The sequence below is a fragment of the Drepanopeziza brunnea genome, assembly GCF_022702325.1.
Source record: "Drepanopeziza brunnea f. sp. 'multigermtubi' strain 214-2 chromosome Unknown ctg13, whole genome shotgun sequence".
In the NCBI taxonomy this organism is placed as follows: Eukaryota; Fungi; Ascomycota; class Leotiomycetes; order Helotiales; family Drepanopezizaceae; genus Drepanopeziza; species Drepanopeziza brunnea.
Genome location: NW_027094076.1, coordinates 1,333,360 through 1,360,443, shown reverse-complemented (window position 1 = coordinate 1,360,443; position 27,084 = coordinate 1,333,360). Strand labels below are relative to the sequence as shown.

The following is a 27,084-nucleotide window of genomic DNA, read 5'->3' as shown; positions in this document are numbered from 1 at the left end:
GCTCACGAAGTTTGCAACGTTGATCGCTGTCGAGCAAAGGTTCGAACTGTTTGACAGGGAGAACGAATTGTTTGAGACGACAGGTATCGCGTGGGTGAGACAGCTCGCGGAAACTTGCCGACCACTTCAACACTTACGTAGTCAAGTACCTACTGGCTTACATTTTAAACGCGACACACATTTTAAACGCGACACCAACAACCTCACAACTCGACTCCGTACCACCAAAATGCCTTCCGTCGGCCCCCAATTACCGCCTCATCTCGCAAAGCGCAAGCGCTCGACTGACGACGACGAGATTCCCACCTCACCACCCCGCAAAGTTCAAGCAGCAACAGCTCCCCCTCCACGAACCCTAGGACCGACCCTCCCACCTACTGCCAACCCGGACGAACTCGACCTCGACGACAGCTCAGAAGACGAATACGGCCCCTCGGTACCCGAACCAGAAAGCACAATACAGCCCATACCCTCTCCAGCCCCAAAAAGACGAGTCCTTGGCCCGGCGCCCCCTCCAGCAAACCTCGCAGAGCGCCCCTCGTACCCCGCCGACGACTCCTCCTCGGACTCCGACGATGACTTTGGTCCTTCCCTGCCACCCGCACCTGGTTCCGCAGCCGAGGCTGCCATGTTCGCGCAGCAGAAGGAAGATGCAGATCGCTCAGCAGTAGCGGCAGCGTCAGCCAAGCCTCAGCGAGCGGAGTGGATGTTGGCACCACCCACAGACGCCGACATGAGCGGCCGCGTCGACCCAACGAAACTCAAGAACCGCAAATTCGCATCCGGTAAAGGCGCCAAAGCCCCAGCTGAGAAGAGCGGTATCAGCGCCATCTGGACCGAGACACCGGAGGAGAAGCGCCAGCGATTAGAAGATGAGGTTCTGGGGAGGAAAGATGCGGCTACCGGTAGCCGGGGGGGAGGCATCAAGAAGGAGATTAGTCGAGAATTGGAGAAGGAGGAGATTGCTACGGCGAAGCGGATTGCGGAGTACAACGAAAAGAACCGGGGAAGGAGCTTGTACGAGGAGAGGGAGAAGGCGAAGGAGAGTAAGGGAGAGAAGGTCGAGGAGGACGATGATCCAAGTAAGAGGGGATTCGATCGTGAGAAGGATATGGCGCTGGGTGGACGGTTGGGTCATGGACAGAAGAGAGAGATGTTAGCCAAGGCGGCGGACTTTGGATCCAGATTCCAAAAGGGGAGATATCTGTGATATGGTGCATGTTGTAGTTGGTCTTCTCTGGCGTGCTTGATAAGTCCGTCTTGAGATCACTCCATATTGGCTCAGCTATGCCGTAGAATATCACGAAATATGCCTTGGCAATACACGCTCTCGAATATAATCCTGCAGAGGCCCTATTGAAGCTTCATCCTACTTCGGGTGTATACAGAACGCCTCAACCACCTCGCTATAGGATCCTCGAGGTTTGTTGCACATCGTACTCGTGTCAAATTTCGGCAAATGTGAAGAAAGAAAAAGAACCCCTCCCTCCTATTGCTTCCATTCAGCCATTTAGCCTCTCGAGACTTTTTTGTTGCACATCGCACTGTTCTCAAATTTCGGCAAACCTGAATCCTCTCGGGTTCCAACATGCCCTCCCTAACAGAACCCCCATTACTTTAATCCACTCAGCCTCTCAAAACTTCTTATTGCACATTGAACTTTTCTTACATCTCCGCAAAGTTCAAAAGAAAAAGAAAAAACGTTATCAGTTTATACCTACGTGGCTTCTTCAAGACTTCCTATTGCATATCGCACTCCTCTTAGATCCGAACAAACCTGGCAAAAAAAAAAAAAAAAAAAAAAAAAAAAGAGAAAAGAGGCCCCTTCCCTCCTCATAGTGGGACCTGCCGTCGCAACTTTAGAGACCCGTCCCTCAAGTGGGCGAAAACAAGAAGTCTTTGGGGGAAAAAAGCATGTCTTCCGTCGAACACACCAAGATCAGCTTGAAAACTCGCCTAGAATCGCGAGATTCCAGTTGATTTTCTCATTTGAATCACTCCACAACGGATCTAGATGTAAAGATGAGAACCGAACAACTCAATCAGCGGAACGCTTAGCCATTAGCCCATCTTATTTGTAAAAAGTGGAATCTTCTCCTGCTTCTAATTACACAATTAATAAAACAACCAACCAATCAAATCAATCAATATATCACATCAATATATCAAATCCAATATGCCTAGACCGTTTATAACACTCACTCACCCACCCACTCACCTACCAACCAACTCTCCTTCCACACACCCCCAAAAAAAACCTTTCAAAAAAAAAACTTCATCCATTGCACATCCACCGCCCCTCCTCTCAAGTTCTCCCAGATGTGAAAAAAAAAAAACGGATTGACTGACTGATAGATCGCCCGAAGCGGCGGCCCGACGCTTTCCTCGCTGCGTTTTTCAAAAGAGAGCCAGCTGGCTTTGATAGCATAGTTATGGGAGAGGGATGGATCCATCGTGTCGCCGCCGCGTTGAAGTCCCTTTTCTTTTCTTCACTTCACTTCGCTTCACTTTACTTCACTTCACTTCGCTTCACTTCGCTTCACTTCACTTGGCTTGCCTGGGTTCGTTGTTGCTAGATGTTTGGTTGGCGGGTGTCGTGGTAGAGGAGGGGAGGAGAGGGGCGGGGAGAAAGAGAGGGGGAGAGAAGAATGGGAGAAAGGAAGAGGAAAAGATAGGGAGGGGGAGGGGAGGGAAAGGTAAGTAGATGTGGATATGTAGACTTTGTCCTTTTTTTCTTCTTCTTTAGATTCTTCTTCTTCTTCTATTCATTCTGCGATTCCTTTTTTCTCTCTACGTGTAGATAGAAGGAGGGGGGTACCTAGGGAGGGTAGCTACTTTAAAGGTCTAGTACAGAGAGAGAGAGAGAGAGAGAGCCACGCGCAAACCACGAGCGAGCTTATGCTGTTCCATCAACGAGTTCGGTTCTTGAGCAGCAAGCAAGCAGCCCGTTCGTCGTTGGGTGTCAGCCATCAGAATGAGATTGAACGGATGGATGGATAAACAAATAAATATGACTTATCCTTCGGCTTGCTTGCGTGTATGATGCTATCTGGCCGGGTCCAGACAATCCTCTGCCTTGCCTTGCCTTGCCTTGCCTTGCCTTTGCTTCATCCCATCTCGCACTCGGCTCCTCGCAAACCTGATTCTTGATTTCTTGCCGACGAGTTAATTTTACTTACATCTCCCCGCAGAGACTGATGAGGACTTCCTGGTTCGGGACATCTTTCTGTGGATGGCGACGTGTTAGTCAGCCTATCAATCTATATCCATTCCCTTGTTTTTTTTTTCTTTTCCGGAAAAGTGCTAAATAAGAGAGAGGGGGGGGGGGAGAGACAGATCAGGATAGATACATACACCGCGGTACCCCGTCTTAGTATTCTCCATCATGTGCACGACATCCATGCCCTCAACCACCTTGCCGAACACGACGTGCTTGCCGTCCAGGAACGGTGTGGGGACGGTGGTGATGAAGAACTGGGAGCCGTTGCTGTTGGGGCCTGCATTCTGTTTTTCCATCCATCAGCCCTCCTATCTCCCAGATCTAAAGGCATGGGAGAGGGAGATGCGGGGAGGGGAGAACATACAGCCATAGACAGCAATCCGGGCTCGGTATGCTTCCGCTCAAAGCTCTCGTCCGCGAAGTTCGTGGTGCCGTAGATGCACGTTGAACCCGTACCGTCGCCGGCGAGAAAGTCGCCGCCTTGGCACATGAAGTCTTTGATCTATGCGCTCTCACGGTCGTTAGCCGTAAAGCCATATAGCCATATAGCCATAAAGCCATCCATCCACCATATCCTATCCACATCCATATCCATGCACATCCCCTCTCTATCCCACTCCTTCTCACATAACGAGAACCAAGAAAGAATCAAAACAGGATGAGAAGAGGGAGAACGAGAGGCCGGACATACGATTCTGTGGAACTTGCTCCCCTTATACCCCTGCGGCTTGCCCAGGTGGTTCTTCGTCTCGCCGGTGCAGAACTGTCGGAAGTTCTCCGCCGTCTTGGGTACGACGTCTGCGAAGAGCTCGAATTTTATGCGGCCCAGCTTCTCACCTGGGGCCATGTCAGTCGGTCATCACCAGTATTTACTCTTGTTTCTTTGCGCTCTCTTCCCCCCGCCCCGGAGAAGATATTTGGCATCACGTGATATCAGAATCTGGCTCTCGGCTTTCAGGCCCGGGCGACTGACTGGTCGTGCTCTGATGCGATGCGCGCGTGTCGCGGGAATTTTCGAGATCCCGGAGATGGTGATGGTGCATGAGAGGGCGGGATACTGACCTCCGAGTGTGATGTCGAAGAAGACCCTGGATGGAGGTTGATGAGTCGCGGTGGTCTCGTGATTTCAGACTTGCGAATCAGCAAATTTACTTACAGCGGGTTGCCTGATGCGGGAAGAACAGTGGGCGCCATCTTTGCCGCTTGATCCGTGTCTTCCGACCAATACTAATATCGGTGAGACGAAGGAAATTGGTCGCCGCTGTCGTGGAGCTTTTGATAGAGCTGAAGTTGTCGATCAAGAGATGGCTGGTTGGGATACCTTGGCGGCAAAAGCTGGTTGTCCGTCCTCGCTTGAGGTGAGAAGTGCGCCTAGGATATCAGGCTTGAATGTCAACAATGGCGGCAAGCTTTCAGAAGTTTGGGGGAACTGCAGTGAGTTCGAAATCAATCAGCACTATCGAAACTCAATCCCGTACCCCCCAAAAAATATTCCTTTGATTCCCAAGCACCCTCTCCTAAATTTCATAATACATTCGCTCTACCCTCAACATCAGCTCCCCATGATCCACTCGATGCTGCTTTTCCTTCCAGATTCCCCAGAAGCCGGGTCACCACCGTTGTAGTAGCTGGTCGCTCAATCTAGCAACTCACCGGACCAACTCACTACCGGTAGACCAAGGCGGCGGAAACAAAGGGTCCGGGGACGAAGCGGACTTTCTCGTAGTCTGGTTGGTTTCTGCTAGCGACCGGTAGGTGAAGCTTTGAGTCCCGCTCCCGCACGCCGAACTCTAGATCTGGCGCTTAGGTGCGTGGCAGGATCGAAGGCTGGGAGCAGCAGAATATTCCACGTGGTAGGTATACGATTCAACGGGACCGATGATCTCTGAGGGACATGTTGGCGTTTACTTCTTGGGTGGGAGGGTAGGTGGTGATGCGGGTTGGAGAGGGTTTTGTTTTGCAGGAGAAGAGGTATCGTTCCGCAATTAAGGATAGTTGTACAAGTAAGTGCTGCAAATATTGAACGGGCATGATGAAAGGGGTGAATAGATGGCTGCTGTAATTAGTACTCGGGCCTCGCGCAGGGAAGATGTTTGAAGTGGCCATTTGGGGTTGGGCTGGTGTTTCTTTGTCTGTTTATAGTTCGTATAGGGTATACTACCGTACTCTACTTGTACTCTGTAGTACTACTACGTAAGTAGTAAATGACACGACGCCGCTCGATCGGATCTGTTGATCATACAGGAAGAATTTTCTTATTTTAATTCTTTCTTGTAACAAGAAACAGTAGTTGAATCCTCACGAAGCGAGACAGGAAGGGTCGTCGGACTATGCCCTAATCAGGTAGATATCGGGCGGTCCGGGCGGCAGGGAGGTTTGCTGATAGGCTGGTTGATAGCGAAATTTGGCTGTACTAATACTAGTAGGTATTAAGTACGACGTATACTCTATATGGCGAAAGCGAAGATCTACCGGTAGTCAAAGCGCGGGAAAATCCTGGTTTCGGAAACATGGACGACTCCTCCGTATTTCGTACTACGGACTAGGTACTACTTCTAGGTACTAGTACGGTAATACTACTACATTCGCCATACTCCGTAATCGAGATAGTTGTCCTACGTACGACGACGTTCTATACTGTATGTTTCAGACAGAATCGAATCAAGTACTACTTCTACTAAGTTCTACTTCCTCTCAGTAGTCATCCTTCCCGCTTTTGATCAATGCTGATAAACCACGGACTTGGACTTGGACTTTCACTCTTTCACTCCATAGGGCTCTGTACTGTACTATACTGTACTGTACTGTACTGCACAGATAGAGTGCATTGGCGGCATGCTGTCTGCCATCTCATCTATTACCGTACCTGTTCCTCCCGCTGCCTATCGTCCGCCGCTGCGCCTCACGTTCCTCCACCTCCACCTCCACCTCCACCTCCCCCTCCACACCTCAACATCGACTTCCAGCTCCCGCTCCACCAACTCCGCCTCATCCTCCTCCTCCTCTTCCGCCTCTTCCCCTTTGTTGTCATCGCCGTCAACCCTCTCTCCCCGAGGACCCTAATGAATGATTTGATTTGATTTCATTTGATTTCATTTGATTAAATTAATCCTACTTCGTTCGGTTGGTGACCACCGGACCGCACCGATCGGATCCGCGCTTACTTGGTTCCCGCACCTAGTAGTAGCTCTCACCATCTCAGTAGCGCTCCAACGCTCATCTCCCTCGTCCTCCTCGTCTCCCTCGCCCTAATCATCTCCCTCGCCCTAATCGTCTCCCTCGTCCTCCTCCGCTCCGGCCTCCGGATTCTCAGCGCCTCCCTTGGTCACTCGGACAACATCCTCACCCTCACCCTCAAACCTCAACCCGACTGGCCGTGTCACCACATCACCATCTCACCTGGCAACCCGTACGACAAACAAATACCGTGTGTGAATGGTCGGGAGAAGACATTGCATTCGGTTGGCGCTGACCGCAGAGGAGAGAAGCGAGTGCACCATCCACCATTCCGAATCCCTTTGTCCACCCGCGCCACCTCCTACTCGTAGCTCCCGCTCCCGAGTAGCATCCGCAACCATCGAACATGTCGGTCTACAACCACGTCGTAGCGGAGGCCGCCCATGTCGTCGGCAGGAACCTGAATCCGAGGGATACTTCGACGCCTTCCTCTTCGATTTCGCAAATAACAGCTGCCTTCCCGACTCCAAGCATGGCAAACAACAATAACAGCAGCAGCACCCCGGGGGGGCCCACCAGCTCTCCCTTGCTGTTCTTTGTCGCCCTCGGTTTCGGAGTGGTGTTTACAAACTTATGGTGAGCGACTCCCAGGTCCGATCGGTGTGTTTTCCGAGCTGACCGTCCTCCAGGATTATTGTAGGCGTCAAGTACTGCTTTAGATACAATGCTCGCATCCGCGCGATACGAAACGGCGAGGGCGTCGATCCCATCAACCTGGAGAACGTGCCTGCGAGACCACATCGGAGGAGGAGAGAGAAGAAGCTCATGTCGATGGACGAGGTGAACGAGCGATTCCCTTTGACCAAGTACAAGAACTGGGTAGCTTCGCGGGCTAGTGAGGGTCTGTCAACGAACGGCGGCGTTACAGCCCCACTAAGCAGACCAGCAAGCGTGCGGGAAGTCGGTGCCATCGCCCTACCATCTTCGCCGACGGGAACCAAGCATTCTGTCAATACCCGACCGGATAGTGTGGCTACGGAACAGGACGTGTCGCTCTCACCTGCTATCAACAACGTGGGTAGGAAGTTTGGGAATGATCGCAAGAGTATCGATGCCACCATCTTGGAGAAAAGCTTCCCGTCCGTAACAGTCGTCGAAGACGACAAGCTGGAGGCCGTCCCAGCGACTGCTGAGACCATCGCTAAGCACCCAACTACGACGAGTGAGGAGGACGACGAAGAGGATGATCATGTCCACTCGGCTGTTCCTCCTGATCTCCTCGCCAATCCTGGAGATTCGTGTGCTATCTGTATCGACGCACTGGAGGACGACGACGAGATTAGAGGACTGACTTGCGGTCATGCTTTCCATGCCGGGTGCCTGGACCCCTGGCTCACTGCTCGTCGTGCATGCTGTCCGCTCTGCAAAGCCGACTACTACACTCCGAAGCCACGTCCCGAGGGAGAAGCAGAGCCTCCCGAGCGCATCTCCAGAAGAGCTAGGACCGCGCCACAACCTCCTCCCAATGCTTTCTTTACCGTCCAAAGAAGCCGCTTCATGGTTCCAGGACGCCCGGGAGGACGCTCCGGAACTGCGACCGAGACGCGAAGTAGCCGCCGATCTCCTCGAGACGTCGCTGCAGCTCAACTACGAGATGCAACTACTGGAGGCGAGCAGAATGCCGCTGCACCGGCATCACGGAGATGGGTGCCGGCGAATCCCTTCCGCAACATGAGAGTGCCTCTGGTGGGCTCTTCAGGACGAAATCGACGAGCTGCCGAACAATCTGCTGCTGCCACCACCACCACCACCACACCCTCTCAACTCGAAGCAGGTGTCGTTAGATGATCTCACTAATGATCTGACACTTTAATCTCACTGCTATACCCCGCCCAGCTGGCCGGCGGCGTTTACGAGAGGCCATCCCTTATGATATACCCACCACACCTCACAGAACCGAGAATATTTCACGACGTGCACATGCATCTACGTATACGAAATACTACGTGCCACATGCCACGATCTCTCCTCCGCTCCGTATCTTGTGCGCTCTCCTTACTTGCTTTAGCGTTGATTATTCTCGCCATTTCCCGTTAATATTGTTTTGCGAATTTGCAATTGGTTGACCCATGATGAAGCTGGGCTTAGCTAGGCCGGGCCTGGGGAGGAAAGGGACGTACCGAGGGAAATACGGCCTTGAGGGATCGTAATGGGGTATCGCAATGGGGTATTGCCTGCCTGATTTGAGATCGAGATCTGGAGTGCGCTGGATCTTCGGCGGAGAGAACATGGAGGGGATGGTATCTTGGAGAGGAGAGAGGGAGGGAGAGAAATTAATACAAGCTATGCCGTAATGTGTGCATGGAGACTTTTCCCCCCAGAGGCAGAGTGGATCGGATTGGACTGGTCCTGATCGTTAGCTTAGGCTGAAATTTGACACGGAGCTGGTCCTGCCACTTCTCCCACGTCTACAACGTTCTCTTCTTCCCTTTTCCTTTTCTGGGGCTCTTTGTTCTCCCTTCCCAGTCCCAATTCTTGTCGTCACGCCACTGACTGCATTCATGCATAGGTAGTCATTGTCGGTTTCCCAACCCCCCTTCCTTGACCATTCTGGGTAGGAGGCTTCGATTCTCTCTTTTACCTGTACGTACGACGTCACAGGTGCCTCCTACGAACTCTGCTTCAGCTGTCTCTCTCTCTCTCTCTCTCTCTCTCTCTCTCTCTCTCTCTCTCTTCCTGCGGTAGAGAAAGAGAGAGTGTCGAGAGAGTCTAGAGAGTCTAGAGAGTCTAGAGAGTCTAGAGAGTCTAGAGAGTCTAGAGAGTCTAGAGAGTCTAGAGAGTCTAGAGAGTCTAGAGAGTCCAGAGAGAGAGAGAGAGCAGCCGAAAAGAAATCGAATCGTTGATAAATAGATAGATATGCGGGCGTGTCTCCTTGAGGAGTGGAGTGGAGTGGGGTAGAGTAGAGTAGAGTAGATATTCTTTTTTTCTTCCCCTTTTAGAGGCAGTTAAGTCTTTTTTTTTTTCTTTTTCTCTTAGGGTCAGTGTTTGGGAGGATGGGTGAGGGGGGTTTTTTTTTTGGGGGTGGCTGCTTTCCTGTGTCGTTTGTAGGGGAAGGTAGGGAGGTAGGTAGGGAGGTAGGGAGGTAGGTAGGGAGGTAGGTAGGTAGGTAGTTGGCGGGAGGAAGAAGAGGGAAAAAGAAAGGGAAAAGGTCTGCATCTCCGCCTTGGTAGACAGAGTTCTAGAGTAGCGTACCTGGAGTACCGGTACCTAGCCTCTCACCGGATCGCGCAAAACCTGGTGGGAGGAGGAAGAAGCGACTTGGAGTCAAATTTTTTTTTTTTTTAAAAAAAAAAAGAGGGGGGGGAGGGAGTCTCACACCTACCTACCTTACTTTACGTATCCCAAAGCTTCTTCTGATTTGATTTAAACGAACGTCAGAGAGGCGAATAAGGTTGGATCTACAACTAGGTACCTACTACCTACCTAGTCCAACTACTACTAGTTAAACGGGACAGGATGGTCGGGGAGCGAGCGGGTGGTAGTTTTTTGTATTTTTTGTTGCTATGTATGTAGTACCTATGTATGTAGTATGTATGTATGTATGTATGTATGTATGTATGTATGTATGTACCTAGGTGTTGTAGTGTGAAATCACTCCGCTCTTGTTTCTTTTCTCTCCTCCCTCTCCTTTTCCTTTCTTTGATGGTACTTGGCGCTCTTAGCTATTAGAAGTAAGTACCGGTATGTACGTAGTCGAGAGTTTTTGATGTCCCTGCGTAGCCTCGGCAGGTACGGTAGGTATAAGCTTTGCGGATGGATGCATCCGGGGGTCTATAATTAGCTTCTTGATGTGTGTGATGAGGATAGAAGAGGGTGTGGAAGAGGGTATAGGAAGAGAAGAGAAGAGAAGAAGAAAAGTATTGCACTCTTTCTTCTTCTCCTCCCCCCCTTTTACTTCTCCCACTCTCCTCCCACTCCTCCATGTGTATTCCTCTCTACTCCTCTCCTCTCCTCTTCTTTTCTCATCTACCATACCTCGCAAACAAAGAATCCACCCTCGACGCCTCGTTCTCTCCATCTTTCCCAATCAGATCAGATTAATAAATTCGTATAGCGAATCAGAATCAGTCAATCCAATCAAGTCAAGTCAAGTCACATCCCAAACCAGCCTTTCCTTCCTTCCTTCCCGTAACACATTCCTCTTTTTTTTTTGTGATTTTTATTTCATTTTTTCTTTCTTTCTGACATCATTTCCAGTATCTACAGACAGACAAAGGGTTCATCCCTTCACAATCCCACCCCTGCCTTTATTCCCTTCCCTTTCGTATGTACCGGATCAATTGCCGCTCTCAAACCAGTGAGGCCAAAAAAATAAACGCCTCTGTATCTACAGTAAAACTCCACAATCGAAATGAAAACGCCTGCCTGCTTGTAAAAAGGCCAAAACGCAAGATATGGTATTTCCCTTTTGTTGTACCCCCCTAGGACGCCTTTGTGAAAAGAGAAGAAAGGAAAAAATTTGCAAAATGCAATGCAGATGCCCTCCCTTATCGTAGTGCCGTTGCCCCGGAATTTCGCGACTTTTATTATGTACGGTTCGTCCTGTCTTCGCAAGTGTATGTAGATTGAGAATTCCCTCTTCGACTTTCACACCTTGATTCGTGTGCGTGCGTGCGTACATCATGAGCGGGGGTGGAATCGGAGAGTACGCTTCTGCTTTGGCTGCGGCGCAGCTTCTGCTTCAGCTCGGTTCTGGACAGTGCCTGCCCGCGCCTGCGAGTCGGGGGAGAGGAACGGGGCTGGTTTGGGGACGCCGGACGCAGAAGCTGAGGCCATGGGCACGGCAGAGAAACTGGAAAAGGCGGAGCTGGGAAGTGCGGAGGCGGAGGACGCGGGATTCCGTGAGATGGTCATGGTTACGGTCTCGACGGTGCTCTGCATCTGGAGGCTTGTAGAGATGGCAGAGGTGGCGACTGCGACTTCCTTTGTAACAGTGACCGTCACCAGTTGTTTGGCTCCGGTGACAGTCACGGTGATGAAAGCGCCCTTGGGTGTAGGGACCGAGATATTCGGCTTGGATGGTGGTGGAGGGGCTGCGTCGACGCCCGCAGCAGGCTTGTTGGGCGGAGCTGGTGCAGGAGCTGCCACAGGGACCGCGATATTTGGAACATCAAACTCAGTCTTGGGCTGGATCGGAGGAGCCGTGGTGGGCGCAGGGCCTGGCACGTTATCGGGGGTTATTTGCGGTGCTGCGATCGGGTCAACGAGGAACGGATGGAGCATCTGAGCTTCGATGGCAGCAGAGTTAGCGGCGAGACCATTGATGGCATTCGAGTCAAAGGCGCCGGCAGCAGCCACTGCGTTGGATGTCATGCTGATGTCCATGCAGGAGGTGTAGCTCTCGTTGGTAGCGATGTTGCCACTGGCATCGAGGGTTGGCCACTCCCAGACCCAGTAGAGGGTGTAGCTGCCTGACGTAGGAGCGTCTGCCGGAAGCTGGACGTCGGTTTGGCACAGGAGATCGCCGGCTGACTCCGGGAAGTTGCCTACGCTTGCAGCTCGCAACTTGGAATTGGCATTGTTTTGAAAGCAACGTCCGTCATCATAAGGTCGGGTTGCGAGCAGTTTGCCACGCTTGTCGCCTCCAGTGCCGTCGGTGTTCCAGACGCGATGGATGCCAAGGTAGGTGTCGCTGTCCAGAGATTGGGAGGTGCCGTAGACAAAGACCGTTCCTCTGCCTGCTGGCTTGCCTGGGTTGGTAGCGAAGAGCGTGACGTGGCCGTTTTCGTGGTATCGGAGCGCGATCTGGTCTTGAGGAGCTGCGCTGAGAACTGGGAAGCCCTCTGTTTGTTGACCTTTAAGTTGGTTGCTCTTGCACATCAGGTCTGTCGGGAGGATGGCGTTGCTTCGACCGTTACCGTTGGGAGGGACGAGGTGGACGTTCGGGATATCGGGGCTGACTCCTGGCAGTCTGGGCCCAAAGTTGCGGATATAGCCTGGATCACCAACGAAGGCACCGCTTGAGGCGATCTTCCTAACCTCTTCGACCCAGGTGTGAGCGCGGATAGTGTTGCATGTCAACAGGATGACTGCGGCCAAGCCTGCTGAGAGGGACAGTGTGGATCTCATGATGGTCGAGTGATGTCGACGGTTGTGTATTTGGAAGTGGCTCGCCGGCGAGTCTGAAGTTGAAGTGGTTGCTGCTGTTGATGGAGTACAGCTGGTATGTTCGAGATTGTCGTGGAGTTTGTTTGAAGCAGTTTGAAAGTATTTGTATGTGTTTGTGTAGTGTGGTTTACTAGAGAACCGATCTGGGGGACGTAGGCTCTGATTTAAATAGTGGAACTTGAAAGAGGGAAAAAGGAACAACAATCGGAGGGGCACTGATGAATAGTGGCCGAGGACAATAACTATTGTAGTTATTCGTGGTTTTCTTTGTCTGTGATTCAATGGCAAAGGGAGAACAAGCGCAATGTCAAAGGCTGTGAACAAAGCCGAAATAGGCGACAGGCGACAGGCGACAGCTTCTTAAGTGACAAGGGAAGGGCAAACAAAACATCTCGAAAGGTGAGACCAAGCAACTCGAGAAACAACCAAGTCGAACATTTTGGCAATGAAACAAAGAATGTATACTCATGTTCTCTGACAGATCCAGACTCACTCACCTCTTTCTTCGAGTCGGCGATAGGCGATTGAGTGGCGGAGGGTATGGTTGATCGACGACCTATCATCGCGCCTCAGCCAGAATATCTGACAGGTTTCACCTTTTCACGGGGTCGCGTTGCGTCTGGGCTGCCAAAGAACTAAGAAATAGGAATCTCAAACGACAGCCAGTCAAAGCTCCGACAGGCAAAAAAGATGAGATAAGATGAGATGAGATGGATATGAATATGGATATGGATATGGAACATGGAGACGGGCCTGGACCTGGACCTGGACATGGAAATGGAAATGAGCATGCCTGCACGGGAAAGACGATCGAGGGTTCCAGGCACAGATATCCACCTCCCAGCTACTGGTCGCCATGCTGTGTTCGGCATCAAAACCGTTGGGTGCGCCAGAGATACGCGCGATGGTCAATTATAATATCCACATGGCCCAGGCGACAGCAAATATCGAGTACCACTCGACCAGACTTGCGATACCGTCTTCAAAATATACAAAGACTTCCAAGGGCCCTATTGCTGCATCCCAGCGAGAGGAAGTAGGGTTCGTCGCATGGTATCGGCGTCAAGCATGGAGAGCCGCGCCATAGATCCTGATCCCACGTATTTGTGCCAACTCTCCCATCTTCTTCCGTATGCTCGGATGAGCTCGATGTTTAGTCGGACGGCATATGGCATGGTCCGTTGTCGAGATCCACGCCGATCACACTTTCATGCTGGGCTGGGATGGGCTGGGATGGGCTGGGCTTGGGAACAGGATGGGAGGGCCAGCCGGAGGATGTGAGAGATTCCAAGGAGATGGGACTCCTGGTGTTTCGAGGGTTTCTCGACACCATAATATGTGCTTGCTACTCCGCTGCCTACATACCTGTGGCAGGCAGTTCAGGGCACACGGCGAGGATCTCGAAAGCAGAAGCTCAGCTTGCGCGTGGATACTTCGATATGGTTGAGTGGTAACTATTGTGATGGATGTCGGGGCAGATGCCAGCACAGAGAAGAAGAAAAGCTGTGGTTGTCGATGCCCAGCTTTCCAAGGGGCCAGTGCTGTAGCTAATCTTTTAGCGAGATGCTTCACCTCTCTCCCTCTCATCTCCAACACTTCAACTCCAACTTCATGTCATCTCAACTTTCTCTCGACTCCAAATTTCAACATCCGTTTCATGCGCTGCAATCCAAACTTCTTGAGAGAGCCACCAGGGTTCAGGTGGGCGGCTCGTTGATCTTATCCATCTTGTCTCAGTGCTTTCCCCCTGTCTTTCGACCGACAGTCAGTCAACGTTGAAGGTCAGTGAAGAAGGTCAGTGAATAAACAATGGGTTTCTTATTCCGTCAGGGCTCCAGCTCGGATATCTCTTATTTCTTTCGCAATCTTACTCAAAAACACTCTTGAAGAGACCTCCCTGTGAGAGAGTTTCATACGCTGTCCTTATATCAGAACAGAGTTATGCAAAGGGGTGAGGACTGGCCCAGTCCATCCTATACCGCTCGGTGAGGTATAGTTTAAGGGGCAGATGTTACAGCTCGTCTTTACATTCGCTGACCCTGATCGGTCACATAGCGCCGCAGGTCATCACTCACTACCTAGCTTTCCACTATGGCGTGGCTTTCTGACAGAGAACATCCTTCTCTACCAACTGCAAGCTTCATCAGTAGGCGCATTAATGAGTCAACTTTTCTCGTCATTGAAGACGATGCCTACGCAGAGCAGCCGAACATCTACGTCAAACTCTACCCAAACCACATTCTCGTCGCGGACACAGGCTGCGATTCTCCTCGGCAAAAGGACAAGTCCTTGACATCCCTCCGCCAGTACTTGGAAAAATGCCCTGTAGAAACCAACCAGGGCAAATGCCTGAATCCAGATGGAAGAAGAAAATACGTCATTGTATGCTCACACTGTCATTACGATCACATTCTCGGGATCTCGCAATTCCTGGGGACGGAGCCGACCATTGTTGCTTCGAACTTCGACAAGTCGTTCATCCTAGATGATCTACCAAAGAATTCTCTTTGCAAATACATGGAAGTTGAAACCCCGAGATATACCATATCTCACTGGGCAAGCCACATGTCCTATCTGTCAGTGGACAATACTGCTCTCCGAATTCAACTCCTGCACATTCCTGGCCACACTCCCGACTCACTGGCTTGGTACGATATTGACGAGCACCATCTCTACGTGGGTGACACCTTCTACGAGAGAAGGCGTGCGATGCCGATTCCTGAACTACCTGATAATGCAGGCCAGGTCCCAAGCGTGCCAGACACCCAAGGTGCTATCATTTTCCCGGAGGAGGGAGGAAATTGGATCCAATTCATGTCATCGCTTGACGTACTACTCTCGTTCGTTCTACACCAGAACACGGAACTACGACGTCGGCATGATCGTGAACATGATTCAGTCGCACGAGTCAAACTTGGATGTGGACATCTCACACACGACGGAGATGCTGAAAACATGATTCACGAGGTGCGAGGCCTGTTTGAGAGGATCATATCTGACAAAGTACCCGTTAGGAGCAGTGAAGAGAAACGCGGTATTGTTCACGACTTCTGGCTGGAGCACCGGGACTCACACTATAGCGTAATGGCACCTCGCCATCTTGCCGAAGAGGCCAGGGAACATTTACATCCACGAAAAACCGATACACAATAGGGTGGTTATTGCTTTTAATTTGTTCACGCTACCCTCGATTCCCACAATTTTCCCTCAAATATACATAGTCCCGAAACCTGGCTTCCTGGATCGACTCGGATCTTGGAATCGCCAAGACGCACGCTGGGCTATTTTCGGCTATTTTCGGTCTAGGCATCACACCGGCGTAAAAGTAGATACACTTTCCCGCGCGTTTGCTGCTCGATGTTTACTGGACCGGCGGGGTCTCCGCCCATGGTACGCCCAGCCTCCGGGATCGCTTGATAGGTCACGTGGCGGCTATATGAGATAGTTCGGTGCGTAGCGTAGCTTGGGAGGAATTTCTGGTTCTGGGCTTTCGTTTTCGATAGGTTGGACGAGTGTTTCTATCGAGATTACGCGGAGGAAGAGTCCTGCAGTTTGTGGAGAAGTAAGGAAGGGAAGCTGGAAGTGAACAATGGGAGGCTGGAACCGAGAACCGAGAACCGAGTAGCCAAGGCTTGGAACAAGTAGTAGGCAGCAACAACAACAACAACAAACAGTCTATCGCACGCGCTTGCTTGTGTATGCCGAGAGAGGACTTGAGACGATACGATGGCGGGAATGGGAAGGGATTCGATACTGGTCGTATCTATCAATCAGGGGGGGGGGGGGGGGGGTTTCGGGCTCGAATAATTCTGTCCTGTCCGGGCTTCTTTGTGGACTATGAAGGGGGAAAAAAGAAATAAGAAAAGAAAGAAGAGAAAGAGAAAGAGAAAGAGAAAGAGAAAGAGAAAGAGAAAGAGAAAGAGAAAGAAAAAGAAAAAGAAAAAGAAAAAGAAAAAGAAAAAGAAAAAGAAAAAGAAAAAGAAAAAGAAAAAGAAAAAGAAAAAGAAAAAGAAAAAGAAAAAGAAAAAGAAATTCGCCGGTTTACAAAACGGTACAAGCAACCTTGCATATCATCACATCGTATACAGCGAGTACAGAGATATTGACGCTAGCCTCCGATCGTTAACGTACGCAATCCTACGGAATACATACCATCATCCCACGGTGATATACTATAGACAAAGCAGCCGTAGCGCGGCTATTTCAGCTGATAGTACTCATCCCGGAGAAACCAATGAAAATCCCGAACGCGACTTGTAAAGTCCTCAAGGCCATACGCATCCACGCCTCACCAATCCTCGTCCTCCGGCTCCTCCTCGCCCCCCTGCCCCCCCTCCTCAACCCACCCGGGCACGGTAACCAGCACCCCGAACTCCCTCAACTCAGGACAGTAGCTCCTCGCCTTCTCGCACACGGCCCTGATATCCCGCCGCATGTAGTTGAAGTGGTCCTCGTTGCCCCTCTCCACCTCCGTCGCGGACGGGCCCGGCATCGCGTCCTTGAAGGTGAAGCGCAGATGCGGCGGGCCGTGAGGGAGGCAGTGGCGCGACTCGGCGGCGAACCAGGCGAAGAAGTCGGCGGTGGTGAGGTGCGGGCGCTGCAGCACGGATCGGGGGAAGGGCGCGCTGAACTTGCCCGAGGCGGAGACCTGGATGCGGATTATGATGTCGAGCTGCTGAGGCCTCGGGGCCGCGGTGCAGCTGGAGGGGTACAGCTGGCGGGAGGGTGGGCCTGGGCCGCGTCGGCCTGGCTGCGAGAGGGTTGTTGACCCGGGAGAGACGTCGTCGTCGCGGTTACGTGCTTCTGGTTCTGGTTGGGGCGGTGGCTTCTTCCAGGTTGCGGCTGCTGGCGCCGGGGGCTGCAGTCCGGGTCTGCGATGGCGATAGTAGTGCACTACTGCCCCGCCACGAAGCGTACAGGTCTGTTTGGGATGGATGCTGATCTCTCTATAGCGGTCGCCGGCCTCGTCAGGGTTGGTGGCGATGTTCGTGGTGGTGTAGCCTTTGCCTGTCAGGGTGACCATGCCTCTGCCGCTCCTCCTGTCGATAATGGCGCCGCATACTTCTGACCCAGTCTTATACGGCAGCTCGTCGAGGGCTGTCGATTCGTGGTCGAGCACTTCAAACTCGTACCGGTGTGCGATCTAATGAGATCAGCAAAACTTCGCAAAGGGGCGACGAGACAGCTGAGACTTACGCTTCGGGCGAAGTCACCGAGTGTGATTGCTTCCGGAAGACTTCGCCTAGTCGCAACTGGACTGAATGGCCTCTGAGGCTCGGAGGATCGCTTGTCACTGCCAGAGACCATTCTATTGTGTTGCTGAAAGTCATTTGGGCTGAATTCAGAAGAAAATGATTGACTCTTGAGCGACGAAAGTCCTCGAGAGACGTTGATGGGCGATGACCGGCTGGACTCCCAGACGGGATACTTCGGCTCGCTCATGCCGGTCCTGTTCGGCAAGGGTCCAGAAGAAGAAGAATGCGATGCTTGGTGAGGAAACGCCTGAGGGGATCGTCTAGATGGAGCGTGCGAATCGGGTACGAGCATGATGTTTTGCAGGTTCATGGAAGTGGCCGTGTTCACCGGAACTTCCACCTTATTCGAATTCGTAGCTTTCCATCCACGCGTGGAGGGACTACCAGGAGCAGTACCAGTCACAGCACGTGACTGGAACTGCGAAATAGACACCCTGAACATGCCTGGCCCCTTGTTCATGTTTGACGCGACCCAGTAGAGATCCCAGATGTATTGCTTGAGTGTCCGGAAGTAGTGTAGGCTGCCTTCGGGGACGACGAACGACTTTTCGGGTTGCCAGTGAACATCAATCAGTTCGAATCTTAAATCTCCGGTTTCTGCAACACCAGTGTTCTCCATATACCACTTGGAAAAGCCTGGCCAGTTTTGCCACATGATGACACCGATGGGTTCGACACGAATCGGGTAAGAATTAGATAAGACGACTCGGCTATTCTGTGTGAACGTTTCCACGAAAGCTTGGGCATCGGCAGTCGTGAGGAGACTCTCAGCTCGATTGTCGAGGGTGAAGATGACAGCTGGTGGGCGATATTGCTCGGGAGGCTGACTAGACGCTGCCAGTGGCGGTGATGCAGACGGCCTTGGGGGTTGAGGCTGATGACTCTGGTCGTAGCCATGTGGAATGGTAGGCGAGCCACCTCGCGGGCTCCCCGTCAGGATGGCACTTGAACCCCATCCGCGGTTTTCTGTATGTACATTTGTTGACGGCACCATTTGCGACTGCGACAAAATGGTAGACGCCACTATATCCCTCTGAGACTTTCCACCCTCGTCATTAGCTGGTTTTCGTCCTCGCCGCTTTGCAGGTTGGCTCCGCTGCTGATCGAGAGAGTCGGTATTCATACCTGAAAATGCAGATGGAAAAGTGTTGAGAGGCCCAGATTCTCTCATCGCCTTACTCAGAACAACGTTGGTTGGAGGGCAGCTATGAATAATGCCTGGGGAACACGCAGGGTTGGCTGCTGGACTATGAAATTGAGAAGCCGTGACCGGTAGCGATTGCGGCATTGGTATTCTTCCATCGACCTCCAGGGCTGGGCTCTGGCCCTGCGAATTACGTTCATCTCGAATCTCGCTAGCTGGTTCCCATGAGGCTCTGGCAGAACCATGCCGTGGAGACTCGTTAGTCCTGGATGCTAGATAGTCCACCACATTTCCAGGTACTTGATTCGTCTCGTCTTCGCTCCCTCCAGAATCGACATTATTCGAGGAGAATGCTTCAGCTGGCTGCATCGTTGATATAAGCATATCGCGTTCGATCTCATGTGGCGGACTTTTGTCTCTTTGGGATGGCAAAGGTGTACGCTGTTTCCTCTCAGTTGGCTGGGTCATCGACGAAAAATGTGGCTGAGCTCTATTTTGGTTTGAGTGACGAGAGACGGAGCGCTTGTCGATTTGGGTATCAGAGGTGGGGGTCTTGACATCTATCCCGTTGTCTTTGGGGGGTATCTCTGGGGTAGGTGCGTATGATACCGAAGTGCTGGCGCTCGCTGGATGGCCTTGTTGGTCACCAATCGAAGAGGGTTTGTGGCCCGAGGTTGATGAGTGAGAGCTGATCTTATAATCCGCTTCTGATGTAAGGGCCGGCGACTGCTTAATCTCGACGTCTCTAGTCGAATGTTGAAGTTTCTTCCAGACCTCCATGGCTTTCTGTGCAACCTCCACCGATGCTTTAGATGCTGGGTCGATGGGTAACGTGGAATTTTCCGAGACCAATGGTGGTAGATGATCGAACTCTTCTCTTTTCGTCTCGGTCCCAATGGAGACTCGATTCCGACGGCTTCTGGATGGAACTATAATAAATTGTTCAGCATCATCCGGTGTGGGACGTGAAGAGTTACGCCGAACACGCTTAGCATTGGCAGTCAGTGTGGAGTTATTATCATCTGCGTTTCTCTGACCTCTCGTCAGCGAAAATGGACTCCAAGATAGATGTGATTTCTGTAGGAACCTTTCCAGAACAGCTGTCTTCGGATAGCCCTCGACTTGTGGAGGCGGAGCTAGACCTTGAAATTTCCATAGAGTCTCATATGCCGGCATCGAGGGAGTTCGTTCTGCTCACACTTCGAGACCCTTCAACTTGTTATATGAGAAAATATTCTGTTCATCGTCGCTTTTCTCCAAAGCGGTCGGGGTTGAGAATATGACACGCTCCTATGTCTAGGTCTTACGTGAACACTTGACCAAAGATTGGCAACTGTCAACCACAATGTTTCGAGCTTCAGATACTCTGGCTTTCCCAAGCTAACAAATGACCAACAGGCTTCCAGAAACTATGTTTATTCGGATCAAGTACTCCGTACAGACTGGTCGTGTGCATGTAGCGGTATGGCCGTCGCTTAACTGCTGGTGGCCACTTTTGAATCCTGTGCTCATCTCAGCCTAGTGTTACTTGGATACGTAGCCCTTCAGACCATACTTGGTACCGTGCAAGCAACTTTCGTTCAAGTAAGTTTCGTTCAGTGACTTCAATGCTTGCGAACCACCTGGAAGTAAACATAGAAGGGATAGGTGATCTCGATAGGCGACTCTCGAGCCCGGTTTCAAAGGTAAGCGAGAAATTTTCGCCAATGAATTTCACCATTCAGAGCCATACACCCGTCACGGAGTGTCTGATAAGACAGAAAGTCGAGCGAGAGTAATTCTGACACGGCAGTCTTGAGCATGTTCGCTAAAAGATGTTATCGCATCAACGATGACTGCTGCTGGCAGCCGCAAGTCTGCACTAGCAGAAGTACCCGGCTGGTGGCGCAAGTCCATCGCTGTACAACTGAAGAATCCGATTGTAACCCGAACCGCTGGATAAGAAGGACACGGAGATGGTCTGCTGGAGACAAGGCATACTTTGGCGTTTGAGGCGGGGACACCAATCTCGCGGGTCCTACGCCTACCTTGGTCATCCATTCGAAGATGTTGGAGCAATACCGATACGTGTATCCATAGAATCGAGCCAATTAACATATAGCTTTCGGTCTTCAGTCGACCTCGGTGTCGCGATCGCCCGAACACGATATGCGGTCAGAGCAAGCGACCAGCCTGCGAGACTAGTTAATCATAGTTAACATGGGCTTTTTGAATAACTCAACCACTGCGTTGGAAATCCCGCCCACAAAATGTCGGGTATACAGTCGCAATCATTCCAATTGCAGCGCAGCTTTTGGCTCTGGAAAGATCAAGTCTGCTCACAGCGTACCATCACCATGCCGAAATAGCGAGAAATGACGAGAGAGGACGACACGCAGAAGAGCAGCGCAGTGAAGCCGAAGAATTCGGAGATTCTGTCGTCTTACTTTGTACACAGTGATCCCGGCAGCATTGACACTTCACTCACGTATCGCTGTGTATGTGATACCTACGCCATGGTACAAGTGACACTGCGCCCTACGGCTCGCTGCCGTTTTGTGGCTGGAATGTGCAACATGCATCTGGTGATTCTGCCTTACCGCATGGATTTCAAAGATTGCTTAATTAACTGTGCGCGACGTTGTGGATGAGCACTCCGGACTTGAGCTGTAAATCTGCGACCAGCTGTCATACAAACGAAAATGCAAATGTGTAGGCTATCTGCATGCAGAGTGGCATATTTTGGAGTGACAAATCTCGATTTTGATGAAGTATATACGGAAAAGAGAAGGTGGGTAGAATAAAGTGGTCGAGAGAAAATGATAGCGCTAGACTGGACACGTGAGGTTGGACAGGGCACGTGAGGCTAGGACCGAAGTCTGAATGAAATACACGCTGAAATATTGTCGGGAGATCGGAGTCTATCATTACGCCAAAGCAAGCTGCTTCGAGGATATCCATTCGCAATTTTTAGCTATATATGTTCTAGGTATATCCATCAACAGTGTATAGCAACAACTCCTATCTGCATTCCACAGCCATGCATGCAGACTTAATGCCGCGACGCCTCCTCAAATCCAGGTCCGGGGGTCGATATCTTGTGGATGACGAATATGATAGAAAGAAGAAAACGTAAATGGCAAATGCAAACGTCCAAATCATGGGTAAAAATAGAAGGGGTAGGAGATGTCTTGACACAGGGCAAAGCTCCGGAATGAAGGGAGAATCATCGTTTCCCGCTTCGCTTGGAGGGTAGCTACCCGGAAGCAGTAGCAATATGTCAAGGTCAGCAATGCGGCAGTCCAGCTGAGTCAAGACTCGGACATGAGTTCTCCATTGGTTTCCGAGGAAGTTGTCCACCCGACCCAGGAATTGGGAATGGATATCCTCATATGAGCCTGAAGACCATCCACGGCGTGGAGAAATCTACTCGGCACAGTCCACACAGCATCAGCCCACTCATTCCTTGCCTCGGATTGAGGTCGATGACAGGTGCCATCTATCCGTGATCAACAATCCTCCCAATCAAATCCGGAAGTCAAAGGCAGCCGGGAGGTGCCGTCCAATTTCTGACAATCATACACTCGGAGAAACTCAAGATCCAGAACTCTTCCTACCGCTCGAATTTCGATTCCTTTGGTTATTTCCTCTCCTCTTCCCACCGCCATACCTCGCAGCACCCGAGAATCTTCCATGGGAAGGCGGTGGGTACGGGTTCCTTCTACTACTCGGAACGTTCCTCCGATGTCTTGCTTGGGAGTAGCTACGCTGGGCCGGAGGAGGCGGTCTGGGCGCATCTCTCGGCGGAGTAGGGCCAGCCCGCTCGCGTTCCCGGAATGATGGTCCCGGCATGTATTGTGGCGGGGGACGTTCGGGACTGGGCAGACGATCAGACCATCGGGTGGGAGAGTCATAGATCGGCATCGGTGCTGCTATGTATTGAGGCTCCGAGGCGAAAGGCGGCTGGTAACCATGATACTGCACAGGTCCTCTGTACTCGTACCCCCGAGCCGGATCAATGTTGAAGCCGGCTCTGACATCACTACCTCTGTGGTGGTACTGGGGGCGTGGGCTCACTGCCGGTGGGCTCCTTGGGACATAGAAAGGGGCGTTGCTTAACATAGAAGGAGAGCATTCATGCCTGTCTGATGCGGGAGCATCCGCACTGCTACCGACTTGGTAGCTGCTCTCGTAGTTGAGACTCCAGTGGCGGGCATCTCGATACACTTCGTCACGCTGGGCATTGAGGCCAGCGGCATCGACATCCATGAGGGCTGGGCCTCTCCAGCGAGGATCCCGCTCAGGGTACGGATTTGGGGCGAACATCGGCCGTCGCGTTTGCTCAGCAGGCGGGTACCTTTCTTGTAATGCCATTCTTGTAAATGGATAACTAGGCGGGACTGCAGGCTGAGTGGAGAAGTATGCGGCGGCGGAAACCTGAGTCGAAGACGAGACTTGATGCGAGAAGAGAAAGTCGCTGTCGTAAGAGATTCCGAGATGTCGCTTTTAAAATAGAAAACGGGAAAAGTAAAGAAGCAGTAGCAGAAAAGAGCAGGCTCGAGAGAAGATATGCAAATGCAGCGGCGAGATTCGGGACGAAGGAAAGGATACCTGCCTGTTCCATGCGAGCGAGCCTATACTTTCATCATCATCCTCCTCCAAACACACCTACCGATTCGCACACAAACGTCCTTTCATGCCCAATGCCGCTCATGGCGCCGTAGGGAAGTCCATGCTGTCGGATCATAACAAATCAAATGTAAGGTGTCAACTTACATGCATTGGTTGCGGCCCAACCTGCTTGGGCTGCAGCCACGTCCACCGGCACACCTCGCCTGCATCCGGTCCATCATTTCTGGTGCATTGATGCCTTCTTCTCACATAATCAATTATTCGATATAAATGTTCCCCGACGGCCACTCGACTCAAAATATCTCTTTCATAGGTCCGAGTCCGCCTGACGTAATCCACAATTCTCGAATCGAGCCCATCACAGCATCCACGATGGCGGGATCCGAAGAAAGAATGGCTTACAATGGTACAGGCATCAGAGAAGGTGGGCATAAGTCTGCCCTACCGTATATCGAGTTCAGAAACAACGAAGCTAAAGACGTCTGGCCGTCTTACAGCCTTCACCGTTGTACTTGAAAATTTTCGAGAAACTTCAATGTGAGAGACAAAGTCAGTACAACCTATGACTACTATAGGAGTTGGGTCTCTAGAAGATGTTACCTTAGCAAGGCTGGCTGCCATCGATGGACGAGGAAACGACAGAAAGAGTTGTCCGGTATCGAATAAGTAATTTCCAAGGTTTTCCATTCTCGAATAATTCATAATTGTCAAGTCGAAGTACTTCTGGGCTGCTGGTGGGAAATTCGTGGAGAAAACTGGCTTGCTTGCCCCGAAAGAGAAGATAGTTGGTGAGATGGTAAGCTGGTTTTGTGGCGCTAGTGCTCCGTATCTTATATTCATCGAGATCTCAACGCTGAAGGATTGGATGGATGTCTATCCTGTGACATGGCTGGCAGGCTTGGTGGAAACGTGTGTCGTATGAGGTAAGCTGTCTGTGTTGCAAGCTGTATTGAACGAGCTGTGAGTAGTTCTGGCATCAGAAGCTCTTGGGGTATCCTACTTCTTTGATGTGTTGTGCTCTAGGTATAGCAAGAATTGCTTCAACTTTGACTAACTTTCAAAGTCCCAAGAGACATGTGTACAACGGAATCGAGACGGTGTAAAATGATTGTTGACAGATTCCGGAAGAGGAAGCGATGAAATATCGAAAGAAAGACCGAAGAAAAGAAAAGCACCGCGAATGTTTATGCAGGATTTAGAACCGAATCGCCTCTTAGCACCTAGCCAAAGCATGAATGCACGGAGGTAGATGTCTTGTATCCATCCACTCGATAGTTTGTCGTTTCGCAAGACATCGGACTCAGGGTCATGCCCAGCTGTTGACACCAGGACGGTCGGTGTAGGCATTGGCAAATGTACAAAAGTAACTGAGAAGATTCAAGCATGTTTTGCTCGATGCAATAATTCATGATGGAAAAACAGTCCTGATGACCCAATAGTAAAGACGGACGTAACATAGAAGCGCAATAATTGTGGAGAGCATACCACAAGAATAGCAAAATAGAAAACAAAGCATAAAAGAATATCAAACTTGCCGATGTATGTACGCTATTCCGTACTTGGAGTTTTCATGAACCTGAAACCAATGCGCACGTGAGCCCATGACGGGGGTTGGAGAAGCCGATGCAATATCTATGCCAGCTATCCTTGGTCGCATCGGTTCAAGTCTCAAAACCCATCGCGAAATATAGGACGGCATTGCCTTGGCCTCTCCGTATATACTGTATCCCACCATGATCCTCCGGCCCAGGGAGTCATTGTAACCCGACCTGAACAGAAAGAAAGATGAGCAGCGGCGATGTTGCAAGCGCAGGTAAGACTCATTCAAAGCTGGTGGCGGGAGAACTGTCCTCATTCATTGCAGTTCCCTCCTGGATATCGACGGAATTCCTACGAGCGGAATTGGCACGGAGAAACGCGGAGGTTGTGAAGCCGCAATGCGGATCGGGGAAGAAGGGGAGTTACAACACGGGGGCGCATGTCTTTGCGCTGTTCTTGATACTGGCCCTGAGCACGATAGGTCGGCTTCCAACTCCTGCGGATATATATCAGCTGCTGCTAATTGCAAACAGCATGCGGATTTCCTCTAGTCTCTCGCAGAACTTCCAAGGGGGGCGCTGGGCCGAAAAGATTCATCTTCATATCACAACATTTCGGAACCGGCGTTCTGATCGCGACGGCTTTCGTCCATCTGCTCCCGACCGCTTTCACGTCACTTACAGACCCATGTCTGCCATTCTTCTTCAGCCAGGGCTATCACCCGTTAGCGGGACTAGTTGCCATGCTCTCGGCATTGGTTGTGGTCGGACTTGAGATGTTCTTGACAACAAGAGGGGCTGGTCATTCACATTCGCATGGAGAGGCGTGGGATACGGATCCGGATATGGAAGACGAACCACACAGTCATGCTGGCAATGGGTCGGCAGAACCTGCGAGGAGACCCAAAAACAGATTGCGAAATCTGATAATGAGCCGCCGACCAAAAGATATTGCCCTGGAGGACATGGATGCGTCCGAAGGACTTGTCGCAGGCGTTTCCCCCCTCTCGGTCTCGTCTCCAGCCAACCAGCCACAATGCAACTACCACGATGGAAAAGATGATGATAATGATTCCGACCTGAACCTGGATGAGCTAGATCCTACTACCGAAGCTTTCGCAGGATCTCCTACCGACATGGAAACTACGCCCGCCGTGAACGGGTCTACTCTTACAGCTGAAGATCAACAGAAAAGGCAGCTTCTCCAATGTCTCCTATTAGAAGCTGGGATATTGTTTCATAGCATATTTATCGGGATGGCTGTCTCGGTAGCGACAGGGCCAACCTTTATAGTCTTCCTTGTCGCAATCGCCTTCCACCAATCCTTTGAAGGTCTGGCATTGGGTTCTCGAATCGCGGCCATCAACTTCCCCAAACACTCCCCCAGACCATGGCTCATGGTTCTAGCATACGGAACGACGACACCAATAGGACAGGCGATTGGCCTGTCTGTTCACAAGCTGTACGATCCGCGTAGTGCGGCTGGGCTGTTGACGGTCGGGTTTATGAACGCCATATCAAGTGGGCTATTGCTGTTTGCTGGTCTTGTACAACTACTGGCAGAGGACTTTTTAAGCGACAAGAGCTACAAGATTCTGAAGGGTAGGCGGCGAATTGAGGCTTTCGGTGCCGTTATGGCAGGTGCTACATTGATGGCGTTAGTTGGAGCCTGGGCATAAGGTCCCTTGACTGTATGAAAGCTACGATTTAAGGCTCGGGCTTCTTGCATGCATAGGAGAAGGCGTTAAGACCGTTTTTCTGAATAGACACAGCACAGGAGTTTTGGCATTGGTGCTCCAAAGTTCACAAGCAAATCTGTGTACGACTCCCAAGTTATTTCCGTTCGCCGACCTGGATCAATCTCTGCACTTCCCTTAAGACCAAGCGAAGTTCGAACGGAGATGGAGCGGAGTAAGTCCGTAGAGACCAAATCAGGCCAAGCGTTTCGCTAAGATCGAGACAACCTCATTC

At 51.2% G+C, this 27,084-nt stretch overlaps 9 protein-coding genes across 9 annotated transcripts; 4 read left to right on the top strand and 5 right to left on the bottom strand.

Moving 5' to 3' along the window:
• Window positions 1-229: 229 nt before the first annotated feature.
• Window positions 230-1,210, top strand: L3040_007516 (uncharacterized protein; the record flags this gene model as incomplete). Its single annotated transcript, XM_007291280.1, has 1 exon — window positions 230-1,210. One exon carries the CDS (start codon window positions 230-232, stop codon window positions 1,208-1,210), a length of 981 nt encoding a protein of 326 aa, XP_007291342.1.
• A 1,965-nt stretch (window positions 1,211-3,175) lies between these two features.
• L3040_007515 (uncharacterized protein) lies at window positions 3,176-4,414 on the bottom strand (the record flags this gene model as incomplete). The annotated part of the gene is made up of 6 exons (XM_007291281.1): window positions 3,176-3,226; window positions 3,355-3,504; window positions 3,585-3,722; window positions 3,912-4,057; window positions 4,283-4,308; window positions 4,377-4,414. The coding sequence occupies 6 exons, from the start codon at window positions 4,412-4,414 to the stop codon at window positions 3,176-3,178; spliced, it is 549 nt and encodes a 182-aa protein (XP_007291343.1).
• Window positions 4,415-6,803: 2,389 nt separating this feature from the next.
• Window positions 6,804-8,245, top strand: L3040_007514 (uncharacterized protein; the record flags this gene model as incomplete). The annotated part of the gene is made up of 2 exons (XM_007291283.1): window positions 6,804-7,033; window positions 7,087-8,245. The coding sequence occupies 2 exons, from the start codon at window positions 6,804-6,806 to the stop codon at window positions 8,243-8,245; spliced, it is 1,389 nt and encodes a 462-aa protein (XP_007291345.1).
• A 2,832-nt stretch (window positions 8,246-11,077) lies between these two features.
• L3040_007513 (uncharacterized protein) lies at window positions 11,078-12,526 on the bottom strand (the record flags this gene model as incomplete). The annotated part of the gene is made up of 1 exon (XM_007291284.1): window positions 11,078-12,526. One exon carries the CDS (start codon window positions 12,524-12,526, stop codon window positions 11,078-11,080), a length of 1,449 nt encoding a protein of 482 aa, XP_007291346.1.
• Window positions 12,527-14,656: 2,130 nt separating this feature from the next.
• Window positions 14,657-15,718, top strand: L3040_007512 (uncharacterized protein; the record flags this gene model as incomplete). Its single annotated transcript, XM_007291285.1, has 1 exon — window positions 14,657-15,718. One exon carries the CDS (start codon window positions 14,657-14,659, stop codon window positions 15,716-15,718), a length of 1,062 nt encoding a protein of 353 aa, XP_007291347.1.
• Window positions 15,719-16,853: 1,135 nt separating this feature from the next.
• L3040_007511 (uncharacterized protein) lies at window positions 16,854-20,140 on the bottom strand (the record flags this gene model as incomplete). Its single annotated transcript, XM_066154894.1, has 3 exons — window positions 16,854-17,708; window positions 17,762-19,893; window positions 19,942-20,140. The coding sequence occupies 3 exons, from the start codon at window positions 20,138-20,140 to the stop codon at window positions 16,854-16,856; spliced, it is 3,186 nt and encodes a 1,061-aa protein (XP_066010781.1).
• A 2,397-nt stretch (window positions 20,141-22,537) lies between these two features.
• Window positions 22,538-23,317, bottom strand: L3040_007510 (uncharacterized protein; the record flags this gene model as incomplete). Its single annotated transcript, XM_007291287.1, has 1 exon — window positions 22,538-23,317. One exon carries the CDS (start codon window positions 23,315-23,317, stop codon window positions 22,538-22,540), a length of 780 nt encoding a protein of 259 aa, XP_007291349.1.
• Window positions 23,318-24,075: 758 nt separating this feature from the next.
• Window positions 24,076-24,922, bottom strand: L3040_007509 (uncharacterized protein; the record flags this gene model as incomplete). Its single annotated transcript, XM_066154893.1, has 5 exons — window positions 24,076-24,105; window positions 24,176-24,428; window positions 24,485-24,519; window positions 24,576-24,625; window positions 24,796-24,922. The coding sequence occupies 5 exons, from the start codon at window positions 24,920-24,922 to the stop codon at window positions 24,076-24,078; spliced, it is 495 nt and encodes a 164-aa protein (XP_066010780.1).
• A 438-nt stretch (window positions 24,923-25,360) lies between these two features.
• L3040_007508 (uncharacterized protein) lies at window positions 25,361-26,792 on the top strand (the record flags this gene model as incomplete). Its single annotated transcript, XM_066154892.1, has 3 exons — window positions 25,361-25,388; window positions 25,440-25,595; window positions 25,648-26,792. The coding sequence occupies 3 exons, from the start codon at window positions 25,361-25,363 to the stop codon at window positions 26,790-26,792; spliced, it is 1,329 nt and encodes a 442-aa protein (XP_066010779.1).
• Between the last annotated feature and the right edge of the window lie 292 nt (window positions 26,793-27,084).